At 42.1% G+C, this 16,780-nt stretch overlaps 1 protein-coding gene across 1 annotated transcript in view; it reads left to right on the forward strand.

The window, feature by feature from the left end:
- Nucleotides 1–16,780, forward strand: part of LOC129695359 (SH2 domain-containing adapter protein B-like) — an 85,182-nt gene that overhangs the window by 30,507 nt on the left and 37,895 nt on the right. Inside the window, exon 3 of the mRNA XM_055632242.1 lies at nt 8,431–8,634. Coding sequence (XP_055488217.1) covers nt 8,431–8,634 — 204 coding nt within the window. The remainder of the gene's footprint in view (nt 1–8,430; nt 8,635–16,780) is intronic.

Here is a 16,780-nt window from a genome sequence, read left to right on the forward strand (position 1 = left end):
TGCCATTTCCGTGCCTGTTTATATGTTGGAAACAATCAGGTACCAAAGCATCTGTGGAAAGATGCACTGTATTAGTGTTTCAGATTCAAAAATCCATCAGAAATGGAAAGAGGGGAAAAAAAAAACAAGACAGCTTTAAGTAGCAAAAATAGTGTGCGAGTGATAGGTGGAAGAAAGAGAATGTACTTGGCAGGGTAAATCGATTGAGTAATTGTGACCGTTAGAGACTCTAAGTATTGCTAACAATTGTATTGTGAACCAATCCAGGCTAGAAGAGTGAGCAAAACTGAGGCAAAATCACAGATAATCAGAGGCCAAAAGAAAAATTATATTGGAGATTTGATGAATTTGGAAGGTTGCAATGTTCCCATGCAAATTTGTTCACACTGTCAGCACTTGGAAATGGAGTGAGGAAAAAAAATAGAAATGTGGGCAGAGAAATGACAATTAATCCAGAGAAATGCGAGATATTACATTTTGGGATGTAAAATACATGAGAAAAGTATACATTAAATAGTAGGAACCTTGAGAATATTGATGTACATTGGCATCTTAGGGTGACTGCCTGTAGCTCACTGAAAGTGGCACACAAGTGAATAGCATGATCAAGAAGACATATGGTCTGCATGCCTTCACATGTTTCTGAGTGAAACAACTGGGAAGTTGTTTCAGCTGCTTAAAGCTTTGGTTAGCCCACATTTGGAATATTGTGTGCAGTACTGATTACCATATTACCAAAAGGATATGGAGGCTTTAGAGAAGGTACAGAAATAGTTCACCAGGATGTTGCTTGGATTAGACAGTCTAGAACAGGGGTGTCAAACTACCGGGGTCCAATCCGGGTCGCGGGATGATTTGGGGGGAAAAAAAGTATATTCACGACAATTTATTATGTATCTGTACGGCAGCCGCTCTAACTCCCTCGCTGCCCTCTCTCCCACCGCTATCTGTGCCGCCAGCTGCGCCAGCAGGGGCGCACCCGTCCTCCGCTCCATGATTGGCCCGCGGTTGCCAAGGGAACGATGGCCCCCAACAACTGTTGTCAAACAGACAAGATGGCGGCACTGATCTCCCCTTGGCTTCGGGCTGACTGACTGAGATTCGCGCGAGCACAACTGATCCGGCCTGCATGAAGTCGCATTTTACCCAATCTGGCCCGTGACCTAAAATGAGTTTTCTCCCCTGGTTTAGAGGGTGAGGTGCAATCTGATAGAAGTGTATAAAATTATGAGAAGCACAGATACAGTTGATGATATATTTTTCTAGGCTGGAAATGTCTAATATTAGCGGGCATGACTTTAAGGTGAGAGGGAGAATGCTTAAAGGAGATTTTTTTTTCTTACAGAGAGTGATGTGTGCCTGGAACATGCTGCTGGGGGGAGGTGTTAGAAGCAGATATGACAGTAATATTTAAGAGGTATTTGGACACCTGGACAGGCAGAGAATAGATGGATATAAACAAGGAGCAGTCAGATGGGATTAGTTGGATTGCATCATGGTCAGCTGAGACAAACTGGGCCAAAGGTGCCTGTTCCGTTGCAGTATGTTCTCTTTAAAACAAAAACTGCGTTAAATGCTCAGGGCAGGTTCAGCAATACCACTTCTAATGGCCTGACATGTTTCTTTCACAACAGATGCAGCTTGTCGTTATCAATTTTTCTTAATGCACCATTCTTTCACCACTGGGTTTGAATCAATCCTATCTATCCTGGCTGTTTTTGCACAATGTTAATCCATTTTCAAATCTTACAGTCCTTCAGCAGACAATTGGTTCTCAATGTGAGTGACGGATCAGCAATTTCACATACATTTCAGAGTTTAGCTGTTGACGCAGTGGGTAAGATTGGAAAATAATATATCTGATTAGACATGAAGATACACTTATTCTAAATTGCATCTGAGATGAATTGCTTCTGCAGACCATAGAATTCTATTCAAATGCTTAAACAAGTTTGGTGGCTTTTTAATCAGGATTGAAAAATCACTCAGAGATATTGCACAATGTTTTTCTGCGGAAAGGAAAGCGCGCACACAGTCACGATTAAAGAATGACCTTTAATGTGGGTTAGGGCGAGGATGTTAATGAAATGCAGGATGGCAAGGAAACAAAAGCAGTTGCCAGAATCTTTTGGCCGTAGTTCCTTGAACAGGAGTTCAGCTAAATAATTGTGCTTCCCCCGAGTTCAGAGTCGCATCCAAAAACTATAGTCACCAACTGCATAGGTTGAAACCAGAATTATTTAAATGGATCCTTGTTGCCAAATAACTAGCTGCATAGAAATTGTGCAATGCATATGTGAATGAACATGTAACTTTGATGAGATTGGATTTTGTTTTACCCTTGGTAAATATTTGAGCAGACGTTTTTTAAAGAGTTTATTTGTTTCTTTAACATTCTCTTTGCTTACACTCCGACTGAATTATCTTGTATACACATTGATAACATTTTATTAGACACCTCGTATGGGAAGGATTATAGGTGACCTCTTAGACTTCATGTGAATATAGTAAGTAAAAATATCAGGAGCTGAATGGATTCCATTAAAATAAGGCCAACGGAATGGGATTAGTGGGGAATTCACTAATAATCAGCATTGAGTAGAAGGGTCTGAATGGTCTTCTGTGTTGATACGTTGAAAGGGGGGGGGGGGGGGGGGTGCGAGAGTGTAGCTGTGCTCTCCTGTGGAGCCTTGTGGAGGCAAAGCCTGCTAAGTGATCAGTGGATACAGTGGAGGAAGATGGTTGGAGTAAGTGACAAAGGCTAAAGATGAAATGGAGACAAAATGGTGTCAGATCAGGAGAGCCATGGAATGAAATATAAAGCCAGAGGGAAGGATTTTGGTGGAAGTGGATGGTGGAGTGAGGTGCAAGGTGTGATGAGATGGGAGAAATGTGAGAGGTACAGGGAAGAGAGGTTGGGTAGGGCGGTATTGGTGTTTAAAATGGGTTAACATAGAAACATAGAAAATAGGTGCAGGAGTAGGCCATTCGGCCCTTCGAGCCTGCACCGCCATTCAATATGATCATGGCTGATCATCCAACTCAGTATCCTGTTCCTGCCTTCTCCCCATACCCCCTGATCCCTTTACCCACAAGGGCCACATCTAACTCCCTCTTAAATATAGCCAATGAACTGGCCTCAACTACCTTCTGCGGCAGAGAATTCCAGAGATTCACCACTCTCTGTGTGAAGTTGTCAGACTGTTCCTCCAGTCTGCGTGTGGCATCGCTGGCAATGAAGGAGGCCCGGGACAGAATGGTGTGCATAGGTAGGGGAATGAAAAGGGGAATTATAATGGTTTGCAATTGGAAGATTCAGCAGACCTTGGCAGACTAAGTGCAAGTGTTCGGCAATACAATCGCTTCGTCTGTGCTTGGTGTCGCCGATGTAAAGGGGGCCACATGGAGAGCACTGAGTGTGGTAAAGGAGATTGGAAGAGGTGCATGCTAATCTCTCTCACGTGGGATTTGCTGTATGGAGGCGAGGGGGGGAGGGTCGAGGGGGGGGGGGAAGAGGGGGAGAGAGAGTGTAGGGACAGGTATTACATTACCTGCAGCGTTAAATCTTGTCGAGAGGTGGCAGTTTATGTGGGAAGGGATGAGTGAACGAAGGAGTTGCACATTATCCTGAACCACCATTAAGCTGGTGATGGGGCTACTCTCTTGTATAGCTTTTTCTGCAACCTCTGCTCCTTTGTACAGTCTTTTTTTTTGCAGTGGGTTCACTGACTGCTTTCGTGCTCCACAGTAGTACAGCTAGGCGTGTAAACTGCAAGGGGCCCATGGAAGAGAGTGATTATAGCACTGCACAACCACCTATAGTACACTTCCCGCAACACAGATGAATTTCTGTGTTATCTGCTCGTATATTTTGTTGTTCACAGCAAATTGGACATGCAATGTTACTTTTGTTTTTGATCTTTTGGATATGTGCACTTAATGCTAATGGCATTCAGCAAGTAACATAAGTCCAACACGAACCTAAGTTATGCAAAGTTGTATCTTGTCATTCTGTCATGAAAGTAGTAGCTGTGTTTAAATACTATCCAGTGAATTTGCTGTTTGGGGAGAGATGGGGGAGAAGGTTGTTGCCAAAATTATCATCTGAGTGGTATCACAATATAAAATTTTCCATGCTAAAGATCATGCCGAGGATATGAATGGCATGATGAGTTATTGCCCAACAATAGTTGTGCTTTGGAAGGTAGTTATAGTTTAGTTGAGAGATACAATGTGGATATAAACCCTTCGGCAACACCTACCATCAATCACCTGGACCCTATTTCTATGTCCCACACACCAGGGGCAATATACAAAAACCTATTAATCTGCACGTCTTGGGAATATGGGAGGAAAACACAGAACCTGGAGGAAACCCACGCGATTACAGGGAGAACGTACAAACTCCACACAGACAGCACCCGTAATCAGGATCAAACATGGGTCTCTGGCACTGTTAGGCAGCAGCTCTACTGCTGTGCCACTGTACCACCATTTGGATGGGCTTTTGCTTTGAGCTAAGTCACTTCATGTAAGAAAGATGCACCAGAAGTGGTGATTGATGGATGGTTCCAAAAACTGGTAGCCTTAAATCTCTAAGAATATGTCCAAATCGATATACTATGCGACATGAGAGGAACTTTCAGGTGATGTTTCTTGCAATTCCTGCGATTCCTCAAGGAAGTGGAGATTGAGTTTGGGAAAAATATTCTCAAATGATCAAGAGTTTATTTTTTCTCTGCTGTAATTACATTGTATTGTTAACGCACGTTGCTCTTTAAAAATCTGTAACCATAATACAACAAAACCAAAATGCTAATATTCTTTGAAATCTAAAGGGGTAACAATTGTAGAACATTTTGATTCAAAAATATAATTTTTTTTAAGAAACCGCAGCCACCTGCATATGCAACGTGCTTAACATGCTGGTTCTGGTTCTAACATGAATGAGATAAGTTGCACTTTTCTGAAGGGAACCTGTTTTGCAAATCTGTCTGCAGGTTAAAAAATAGGTCACTGCGTTGAGGATCCAGGGGATATTTGACAGGTCTGAAGGTGTAATCATCCACTATATAGTCTTAAATAATCCCCAGCTACTTTTGCATTAACATGTATACGTCTATGCTATTTATGTACTGAATAACATAATGATATTGATTCAAAGTTTCCCCATTTAAAAAATAAAATAATTTTCCGAACGTAACAGTCTTTTTTTATCAGATTAAAGTTTATCTTCATGAAGCCAATCATTATAAATGTATGCACAAGACTATTAATTTTTTAATAATAAAATGTCAAAGATTAAATATAGTAAGGATAGATTTTCAAGGTGAAGCTTCTGACTTGGCACTGTCCAGACAACAGCCCTTAGTTCTTCGTTTACTGTGTGGACTCGGGAATTGTCTCAGAATTTTATTATTCCCACCGTTGGCTGTAAATAGTTTGATAGTCTTGATCCAAAGCTCTAGATCCTACCTCTCATTTTTGCTTTTTAAGATGTTTCTGAGAAAAACAAACAAACAAACAGTTGTCCATCAATTTGGCCATCCATGGACATAACGGATTTGGTACGTGGATAGGATTGAGCCTCATATCCTGGCTGTAAGCAGCCATGTTGCTTGCCCTAGTGTGCCCAGCACCATCCCTTTCAGGAAGGCAGCCGTGGGACGATTTAAAAGCTGCAGGAACCTTGGAACACTGCAAACATGTCCAAGTCAGGATAGTATGTGACATGAGAGCAGCTTGGAAATATTGTGTTTTGCAATTCCTGCTATTCTTCAAGGAAGTGGAGGTAACAAGTTTGAGAAAGACGTTCTCAAATGATCAATAATTTATTTTTCTGTGCTATAATTACATGCTTTGCTGAGCAGCTGGTATGGATTCGCAATTGGTTCCTGGCACAATGATATTATCAATGGCATATTATGACTCATTTCAGCGCTGACTCATTTGGACTCTTATTCTTGAGAATGCAGAAAGTTGTGGGTGAAAAAAAAGTAGCTAGGTGTTCTCTCAGTAGTTGTTTAGTTACATATATTTAGCTTTTGACAGGAATCTGATTAATTACAAAGATAGTTATATTAGTTTATAAATGTTGTTTTTGTGTTTTGGAGTACCACCCTTTCCCAAACCTGACCCAATGGAGGTTAGACACAAAATGCTGGAGTAACAGTGGGACAGACAGCATCTCTGGAGAGAAGGAATGGATGAAATTTTGGGTAGAGACCCATCTTCAGACTGAGAATCAGGGGAGAGGGAGTCTAGAGACATGGAAGGGTAAGGTGTGAAAATGACAGATCAAAGCAGCTGATAAGGAAATGTAGAACGGGTCATTGTTAGCTGAGGAGAAGATGACAATAAGCCATACAATCAGTAATATTTAATCAGGAGGACAGTAGAACTAGGATGGGGAAGGGTCAGGGAGATGGGGAAAGCCAGGGTTACTTGAAGTTGGAGAAATCAATATTCATATTGTTCTCCAGCATCTCATATTTTGCTTGGGCAGAGCTCAGTTTCATAATGTGTGCTGTGAGCATCACCTGCAGCTCATGTGCATGATACTGACCAATGTTTTTACAATAAAGTTAAAGAAGTCAGTCATCACCCCAACGTTTTTCTTTTATTTTCCTGCTGCATTTATGCATCTTGGCTCCAACAGACTTCCCATTGAAGTGGGTATCTTTTTCAGATCCAATTGGAAACTCTTTAACCAGAGATTATTACATTGAGCCATGGTCACCCAAACTTTGGTAGTTCCACAGAATCAGACAAGGCTTGTATTCTCCACCATTGGAGGTCGAGTTCTGAGACTTGATCAACATCTTCACCAAAAGAGATGAGTGGGCGGGATCTAAAATCAACTTGTGCAAGATTAAGGTTTTCAACTAACCTGTCGTTATTGCACTTCAGGAGGTCAAATGCAAGGAGAAAATATACCATTAATGGCAAGACTTTTCACAGCATTGGTGTGAAGAGTGGTGATCTTGGGATTCAAGCCCATAACCCCTTGAAAAGTGACAACACCAGACAGACTGGTAAATAAGGCACATGTGATGCTTGCTTTCATTGGTCAGGGCATTGAATATAAGAGTCAGTAAGCCACGATTTTGCGTTTTGGGTCTTTGGATAGGCTGCATTAGGTGTATAGCGGGCTGTTCTGGTCGCCCCAATGCAGGAAGGATGTTGGCGCTTTGGACCGGGTGCAGAGGAGGTTTATGAAATGATGCCGATTAGGGAGAGGTTGGGCAGACTTGCATTGTTTTCTCTAAAATTATGAGAGGCATTGAGAGGGTATACAGTCAGAATCTTTTTTCCCAGGATGGACAAATCCAATGCCAGAGGGTGCAGCTTTAAAATGGGACGGGGCAAAGTTTAAAGGAGATGCGTGGCCATTTTTTTTGTTTTAACGGTTGTTTAGTGCCTGAAACCCAATGCCAGGGATGGTGATGGAGGCAGAAACAATAGTGGCATTTGAAACTTTTGCATAGGCACATTGATGTCTGTTATGGATGGATATGGATTATGTGCAGGCACATAAGAGTTGATCGTGGCATCATGTTCGGCACAGATATTGTGGGTTGAAGAACCTGTTGTGCTCTACTGTGCTATGTGAATTGTTTTTGAAAGAGGGCAGTATAAACTTTGGATATTACAGATATAGTGCGGAAATCGGCCCTTCGGCCAACCGAGTCTGCGCCGACCACCAGTCACCCCTTATGGGCCTGTCCCACTTGGCAATTTTTTAGGCCACTGCCGGTGACTGTCATAGTCGTAGCGGGTCGCCGAAAAACTATGACAGCACCTACGTCAAGCTACACTCATTGGCGTCAAACCCACTGTCGCCTAAAAATTTTCAACATGTTGAAAATTTAGCGGCGACCAGAAAGACCGGTACGACTTTTTGCGCGACTGAGGAGACTATTTCCGGCGAACATGTGGCGACAAACTAGTCGCCTGCAGTTGCCTAAAAAATCGCCTAAGTGGGACAGGCACATTTACAGTTCTACAGAAGCCAAATTATCCAGCAAACCTGTACGTCTTTGGTGTGTTGGAGGAAACCAGAGCACATGGAGAAAACCCAAGTGGTCACAGGGAGAAGATACAAACTTCCTGCAGACGGCAATCGTTGTCAGGATAGAACCCGGGTCTCTGGCGCTGCAAGTCAGCAGCTCTACCTCTACGCCAATGTGCCGCCCTGAATGTGGAACGGCTGAGACAAATGCGGATAATGAAATTTGTATAGCCTTTAACCAAAATATCATACAGGGAAAGAATATAGAAAGTACTCTGTGTTTGGTTCCTTTTTTGGCATTGTGTGTTTACAGGTGCATGCAATAAAATACATCGACTTTAAACAGTTTGATTGATAAGGATTTTTTTTTCTTTGCTACGCTTCTTCCCTTACACTCATGAGACTCGTTTATGTTCCAGAGATTCACAGGCAAGAGAGTCAGAAGAAAGGAATTCAATTGTATGACACACCCTATGAACCTGAAGAGAATGGTGCAGCTTCAGACACGGAGAGTGTTGATAGTTGCCTGAGAGAAAGCAGGTTGCCACAGGATGACGCCAGGCCTGCAGATGAATACGACCAACCATGGGAATGGAATAAGCTTACAGTGCCACCCTTTTCAGGTCGGTGTTCGAGTTTAATTTTATTTATGCATATCAGCTGTGGGAAAGTTTGGTAGAGATTTAATTATCTGGTAATAATGGCAAATATTGTGGCATTGCATAATGCTTTGTGAGCCTTAATATCGGGAGCATGCAGCAAGTTCAATTTCGAATGAGAATCGGTAGTAAAGAAAGCAAATGCAATGCTAACATTTATTTCAAGAGGGCTAGACTACAAAAGCAGGGATGTAATGCTGAGGCTCTAAGGTGCTGGTCAGGCTGTATTTGGAGTATTGGTGAGCAATTTTGGGCACCGTATTTGAGGTAGCATGTGCTGGCCCTGGAGAGGATCAAGAGGAGGTTTACCAGAATGATCCCAGAAATGAGTGGGTTAACCTATGATGACTGTTTGTCGGCACTGGGCCTGTACTCGCTAGAGTTTAGAAGAATGAGGGGGGGGGTTCTCATTGAAAGATACAGAATAATTAAAGGCTTAGATAGGGTGGATGTGGAGAGGATGTTTCCACTAGTGGGAGTCTAGGACTAGAGGTCATAGCCTCAGAATTAAAGGAGGTTCCTTTCGGAAGAAGAGGAGGAATTTCTTTAGTCAGTGGTGAATCTTTTGAATTCTTTGCCACTGAAGGCTGTGGAGGCCAAGTCAATGGATATTTTTAAGGCGGAGATAGATAGATTCTTGATTAATAAGGGTGATAGGGGTTATCTGGAGAATGCAGGAGATTGGAATTAGGAGGGAGAGATTGATCTGCCACGATTGAATGGGTGAGTAGCCTTGATGGGCCGAATGGCCTAATTCTGCTCCTATCAGTTGTGAGCAGCTGAACTATCAGCAGACAATGCTTTATTGACACTTTTGGACTTGAGTCCCACAGTTCAAACTGAGTGGCATTTTTTTTTCATTGCAGACCTTTGTAACATGTAGCAATGAGCATCTTGCCTTAAGCATAGATTCCTGGCATTGACAAAGCCAGTGTTAGGAGATGAACATGCCAGTGCAAATAACCTGAACCTGGACATAACAAGGATTTAGATTGTGCACACATGTGAGTGAGTGGGATTATGTAAAGGGTGATTTGGGTCTGCTTTGTACTGACACCGACCATCACAGTTATGGGCTAGAGCAGGGGTCGGCAACCTTGTTCTGCATAGGGGCCGGGACACATGTCTGTGTGCGGATTGGCGGGCTACATCTATCATGTGTACACATGGATCCCGCCCTGGATGGCAGGCATAAAAACACGTGTTCACAGAAGGCAGACAAAAATGTTGGAGAAACTCAGCGGGTGAGGCAGCCTCATGCAATCCTTGCATGTCTCACCCACTGAGTTTCTCCAGCATTTTTGTCTACCGCCGATTTTTCCAGCATCTGCAGTTCTCTCTTAAACCTGTTCACAAAAGTTGCGCTGCCATGCCGGCGGCCTACAGCCAGAGCTCGGGGCGGGCGCTCGGCCACGCTCAGGGCGGGGGCTCGGCGGGCCGGATGAATAGGGGAAACAAAATCCACCTGCGGGCCGGATGATTTCAGGTTACGGGCCACATTCGGCCTGGGCGTCGTAGATTGCCGACCCCTGGGCTAGAGAATTGAAAAATAGAATATAATGTTACTGTTCCAACTTCAGTTGATGCAATTGCAACACAGTTCTTCAAATTCACGCCGTGAGCTACCATGAACTTATTTATATATCCATGCAGTAGTAAATGCTTTTTTAAAAAAAAAACTTGTTCTCAACTTTAACGCACATTAGGGGTGGGGGAGAAAGGTAACATGGTAAGATTAATTAGAAAACTGGTTGATGAATTTCAAAGTTATTAAGCAAATGTTAAACATTTTTCGAGCCCGAACTATTCCTGTTTTTGCTCATTGAAAAGATTCTGCCAGCCAGTTTTGTGTAAGAGCTTCAGTGAGGTAAGAGATCCAATTGGCCATGGAGGGCATTGGCAATGGAAGTTGATCACAGATGGGGTGGGGACGACACTCAAAGATGATCAACTTAAACAGGAGGCTGTCTGAAGGGAAGATCAATATCCCAGCAGTCGCCAGTGGGAAAGAAAGCACTTTAACTGTGGAATAATAAAATACACTTTGCTTACATGTAACATCACGATACCCCAGCTAGGACTGCCCTCACAGTTTTAAGGCCCATGTCCTTTGTGAATGGAGTATGAATTTCATGCAAATGACTTTGTGCGTTGCATGCCAACTGCTGTTATGCACACCTATGTCATCTGCCATTGTGCCTGGAACCATCATATACACGAGGGACCTGGATCAAATTTCCGCCAAATGCATTCCTCGTTTATTTTAAAGAAAATGCATTGCCATATTTTCTTGTGGTATACATGGCAGAGGAAGCCTTTTTAAAAAGTTGGTGTTCTGTTTTTCTACAAATATTTCTAACTATGAATCAGTCTGAAGAAGGGTCTCGACCCGAAACACCACTCATTCCTTCTCTCCAGAGATGCTGCCTGTCCCGCCGAGTTGCTCCAGCATTTTGTGTCTACCTTTCTACCAATGAAGGTCAATGATCTCACTCTACCCATTGAGTTTGCCTGACCCACTGAGTTTAGTTTTTTTTTCAGTTTTTAAACAGTTCTAGTCTTTTCTATGTGTCTAGAATGATTAGAGCAAGTGTTCCCAACCTGGGGTAAATTTGCCCCCCAGGAGGTACATTTTGCCCAGCCAGGGGTAAATTTGTTGATTCTGGATTTGTACATATTTTTTCTCATTGACTGACTGTGTTTGGTTCTGGTATACTGGGATCTGTTCATCATTAGTTGTTCATAAATAAATGAAATAACATTGTTATGTGCTATTAAAGTTGCCTGGGGTAAACGGAATGGAAAAGGTTGGAAACCCCTGGCATAGAGAATCAATGCCATCTCTAGTTCTAAAGACATTCTGCTTTTTGTAGATGCAATTGTATCACAGAGTGGGAAGCACTTGGCCAGGAGTCTTATTCTTCAGCTGTTATGGACACTTGCTTATTATAACATTGTGTGCACTGATGATATTTTACACAAGCTGCAAATCATAACAGAATGCCAGCTGCAAAGTGAAGTCAAGTTGTCCTTGTATTTGGTAATCTGTGCAATGTGCGTGGTGATAGAACTTTGTTGGGGCCTTCAAATGAACCAAAGCAGCTAGAGTTTAGCATTTATATTGGCCTGCTGTTGGTATTTCGGTGTAGGAAAAAATTGCAGATGCTGGTTTAAATCAAAGATAGACACAAAATGCTGGAGTAACTCAGCGGGACTGGCAACATGTCTGGAGAGAAGGAATGGGTGACATTTCGGGTCGAGACCATTCTTCAGTTGGTAATTCAGTAATGCTTGCATTGTGCAAGACAAAGCATTTGTTTTGTGTGTTCCACCTGTATGGAACACCCAAGGGAAATTAGGTAAGTCTGGGGCCCCCGCCCAGAGAATGATGATGGTGGAGGAGGGATGGAGGTTGCAGAAGGAGACCAATTATTAATAGTTTAGGTGAGGGTGAACCTTTGGAGGTGGGCCAGTAGGGATTGTTTGATGAGAGTTGTCAAGCATCATCTAAAATATAGCTTCAAGGTATTGCTTTTATTGCCTTTTGTTGTAGGCACGGCTCATTAATCCGTATTGAAGTGATCTCTTAACTTTTACAGTATATCAAGCATTTTCTTGCTGATGTATCATTAATAAATGTTGATGAAAGATTTGTGATCATTTCGTTTGCTCCTCTTGAATTGGTATTTCATTATTGTGACTTCTGTTCCTAGTATCTTGGTTGAAACTGCATGTAAGAAAATCAGCTGGCCAGGTTCTGCTCTGCTTTTTCAGTTCTCCCTCTTTTTGATTTTTAAGATGTTTCATAAAGCGTTGACCAACCGTTTGGCCATTTGGAGTAATGACTCGCGATGTGAGTTGATAATCAATCTTATTGGATGATGCTCCTGAGAATGTCTATTATGTTAAGTAGTACACCACATTGGTATCCTGCTTAACGAAACATGGAGCACGTGCTCACAACCCCTATCAATGACATGGGTAGATTGTTATAGCTAAAGATGAAAAGCTAAACCCAGTCGTATGTCGTTCAGAACTGTAATGCATTTTGTGATGCTTACTCTGAGTATCCTTTTTACTTTTGAATATAAAGCTAAATATTTAAGTTACTGTTTAATGACTTTAACATTAAGGGCTTTTCACTCCAACTGAGGTTGAGTGGTGCCATCTGCATTTTGCAGTTTTAATCAAGGGTTAGTTGGGTGGCTGAGCAGTCCTCTCCCTTTTTTAATAAGGGAGCCAAAATTCTGCACTGCACTCCAAAGCTTTAAGGGGCTGTCCCACAGCGGTGAATTAATTGGCAAGTTTAGAAAAGTTTAGGGGAGTTTGAAAAAGTGTCATGTTGAAGACCTCCTTCGACTATGTTGAAGACTACCTTCGACTACCGAATAGTGGAGAGTGAAGACAACCTCCGACCTACTTCGACCTCCCTTCGACTATGTTGAAGACTACCTTTGACTACCCTCGATTACCGCCGACCTACTACAACCTATTTCGACTAAACCTACGAGTAAAAAAGTATAGATTTTTTTTTGTATCTATTTATTTATCTGTTTATTTATTTATTTTCTCCCCATGGCGACTTTTTTTTTACTCGCGGGCATTTTTCAGCATGTTGAAAAATATGCCGCAACCTGGCTGAGGCTTCGAGTACACAGTGACTACTCTCGAGCATGAAGAAGAGTTCCAAAGACCTCCTAGGACCTCGTGTTGACCATGCTGCGTGTATGCGTCGAGGGCAAACTCTTCTAAACTCGCCAATTAGGTCGCCGCAGTGGGACAGCCCCCCTGAGCCTCACCCACAGCCTTTTCAAATGTAACGAGTAGCATTGCCACTTTCTAAGTCACACAGAATTACAGTTTGACACCATGTGTGGGAAGGAAGTGCAGATGTGCAAGTGGTTTAAACTGAAGATAGAAACAAAAAGCTGGAGCAACTCAGCGGGACAGGCAGCATCTCTGGAGAGAAGGATGGGGTGACCCGAAACATCAGAGATGTTGCCAGAGTTACTCCAGCTTTTGGTGTCTACAGTTTGACACCAGTCAGTATCTAATGTGAAATGTCTGTTTTTTCAAGGATTCATTGCAGGTAGTCGGGGTAGAGGGGGTTAAAGAAGGCTTTTAGCATACTGGCCATCCCGTCAGTCAGGGAACTGAGTGTAGAAGTTGCGGTGTTATGTGACAGTTGTACAAAGGGTTTGTGGAACTGCATTTTGATATTTTAGGTTTTGGCCACCCTACCACAGGAAAAATGCCATTAAGCTGGAAGCGTGCAGGGAAGATGTACAATGATGTTGTAACGACTCGAGGGCTTGAGCAAGTTTGACAGGCTAGAACTTTATTCCTTGAAGGAATGCAGGAAGTTTAGGTGATCTTATGGAAGTGTGTAAAATCACAAATCAATATGGTAAATGCACAAAGTATTTTTCCCAGGGTGAATGCAACAACAATAAAAATGCTATAAATTATCACTGAGTAGGGTAATCAAGGACTGGAGGGAAGAGGATTGAGGTGTGGAGACTTTAATAGAAGACTGGCAACTTTTTCACACAGGGTGGTGGGTATGCTGCCAGAGGAAGTCGTTGAGGCACAGTAGGATTTAATCAGGAATGCATTTTCAGACCAGTCATTTTCAGTGACTTCATTATTGATTTTCCTTTTGTCATGCACTGATGACTGCTTTGGTTATATCTCCTCTGATAATATAACTCTCGCAGGATTTAGACATTTCCAGGTTTGGGCTAAGTTGATGGGAATGCATTTTCAGACCAGCCGTGTTCAATGACTTAATTTTGCATTAACAATATATAAAGGATGTGTACTGTATACTGGAAAGGTTTAGAGACAAATGTGACTAGCTTAGATAAGGTATGGACAAGTTGGGCCAAAGGACCTGTTTCAGTGGTGTATAACTCTGTAGCAAAATTCAGCTGAATTTGTCACAACGTATCCCTTCTACTTTATAGATGGCGTGGGTGAAACTTTAACAAACGGATTAGTGGGAGGTAAATATTTTAAATAATTCAAATCCAATCTCTGCTCTTTTCGGGCCACCCATTCTTTTTTTATTGAAGATAAATCCAGAGCAGAATGGCAATGACCTACAAGGCAAGTCAACTACTCAATTATTTTAAGGAGGCTCATAATGTGGTTTTGTTTTATATTAAGGAAACTAAATGCAGATGAGGTGACTGTTTTACAAAATACCTGAGTTTCCAAGTTCCTATCAATTCTGCATCCTGCTCCAAGTCTGACCTTTCTGTCTGTGGCTCCCAGCACTGTCCATCACAAGTTTGAGAAACAATCTCATTCGAACTAATGTCAAATTAAATAATTTTGGATATTTTTTTCCACTGACGCTGTCTAATCTGCTGAACCTTTACAATAATTCTGTCCAAATATTTCACAGCTTTTAAATACTTTATTTCTCTCTCTTTTTTCTCTGCCTTTATTAACATGTTGATCAAATTGCTTCACCAGTGACTTGTCGCCACAGCAATCCCAATCTCACCATACAATATATTATCTTTACCCATTTCACTCTCCAGTTAAGGATGCTTCAAGCTTTTATTGAATGCAATATTTTTTTTGATCTTGGAGTTAACATTTGTCGGAGCTGATAAAACACTGAAAATGAAAGCCAAGAAACCCCAGATTCACAAGAGCTGGATTTATGGCATAGACAAACAGCGTATCTTTCAAAGACTTGGCCCAGCACAGTCATTCCTCCTTGTTCCCACTACTATATATCGGTGAGAACAAGCGCAGATTTGATGACCATTTCGCTGAACACCTTTGGCCACTCTGCCTCGGCCTACGTGATCTCCCTGTTGCCAAACACTTTAACTCCCCATCCCATTCCCATACTGGTCTTTCAGTCCTGGACCGCCTCCATTGTCATAGTGAGGCCAAACGTAAATGGGAGGAACAGCACCTCATATTTTGCTTGGGCAGCCTTGCAACCCAGTGGTATGAATATTGATTTATTTAACTCCAAGTAACCCTTGCATCCCCTCACTTTGACCCATCCCCATCTAGTCTTCGTATTAGTTTCGCTGCCGTCCTGTTGAATTTCAGTGTATATAACTCGTTATCACCTAACCACAGCCAACAATCGACCATTGTGGGCTTCACCTTTCCTCGATTATTGTTGCTTTTTGCATATCTTCCATTCATTTGTCCTATATCTGTCGTTTCCCTTTCCCCTGACTCTGTCTGAAGAAGGGTCTCGACCCGAACATCACTCCTTTTCTCCAGAGATGCCGCCTGACCCGCTGAGTTTCTCCAGTCTTTAGTGTCTGTCCTCCCTGAATCCTGGCTCTGGTTGTCCATTCAAACCCATGATCTGGCCCACATTCGTAACTTTCGTTCATGACCCTCGTGTCTCCAAACTCAATTTCACAGCCTGCCAGCACAAGGCATCAAATGCATCTATTTCATGGCAAACGGAATTTGCCAGGCATCTCAAAAAAGAAATACGCAATATTTGACAACACTACCGGTAATCCATGGCCAACCTTGAGCTTACATTTTCACAGATAGTAAACTGCTGGATAATGTTGACTTCATGTACTTCACGTAATCCGATTTTCATAGTGCACTCAGTTAGTAATTGCATTGAATTATTTTCCCAATAAAAATGAGACACACATGACCTTTTGAACTAAAGCAATTTTGTAGTACTCGTATTTAATGGTGGCATAACAGTTCATAGGTCTTAAAAAGAGAGACAGATGCGATAACATGGCTTCAGAATAAAATTCCTCTTCTTTGTTTTAGCCCACGCAATTGAGTATGGGTCAAACCCCATAAAGATAATACTATGTGGCTGTATTATTTAGTTAGCCACCATTTATACTGCATACAAATGTTATTAACTAGACTGGGGCTTTGTTGGTTTTGTTCAAAATCCCTTTTGAGCAACTGTAGCAGTTTCTTGTATTTAGATCACAACCCTATTTGTGCAGGGTTATTAGGTTCCAAAAAGGAAACAGGAGACAAATGGTGCGCAGTGGAGTGACTGAATGAGTAAAGCTACAATTCATTTATATCAATATTAACCTTTTAATGAGCTTCAGGACAAAGACGTGAGATGTAATAGTAGTACAGG

This window comes from Leucoraja erinacea, chromosome 3 (assembly GCF_028641065.1).
Source record: "Leucoraja erinacea ecotype New England chromosome 3, Leri_hhj_1, whole genome shotgun sequence".
Classification (NCBI taxonomy): domain Eukaryota; kingdom Metazoa; phylum Chordata; class Chondrichthyes; order Rajiformes; family Rajidae; genus Leucoraja; species Leucoraja erinaceus.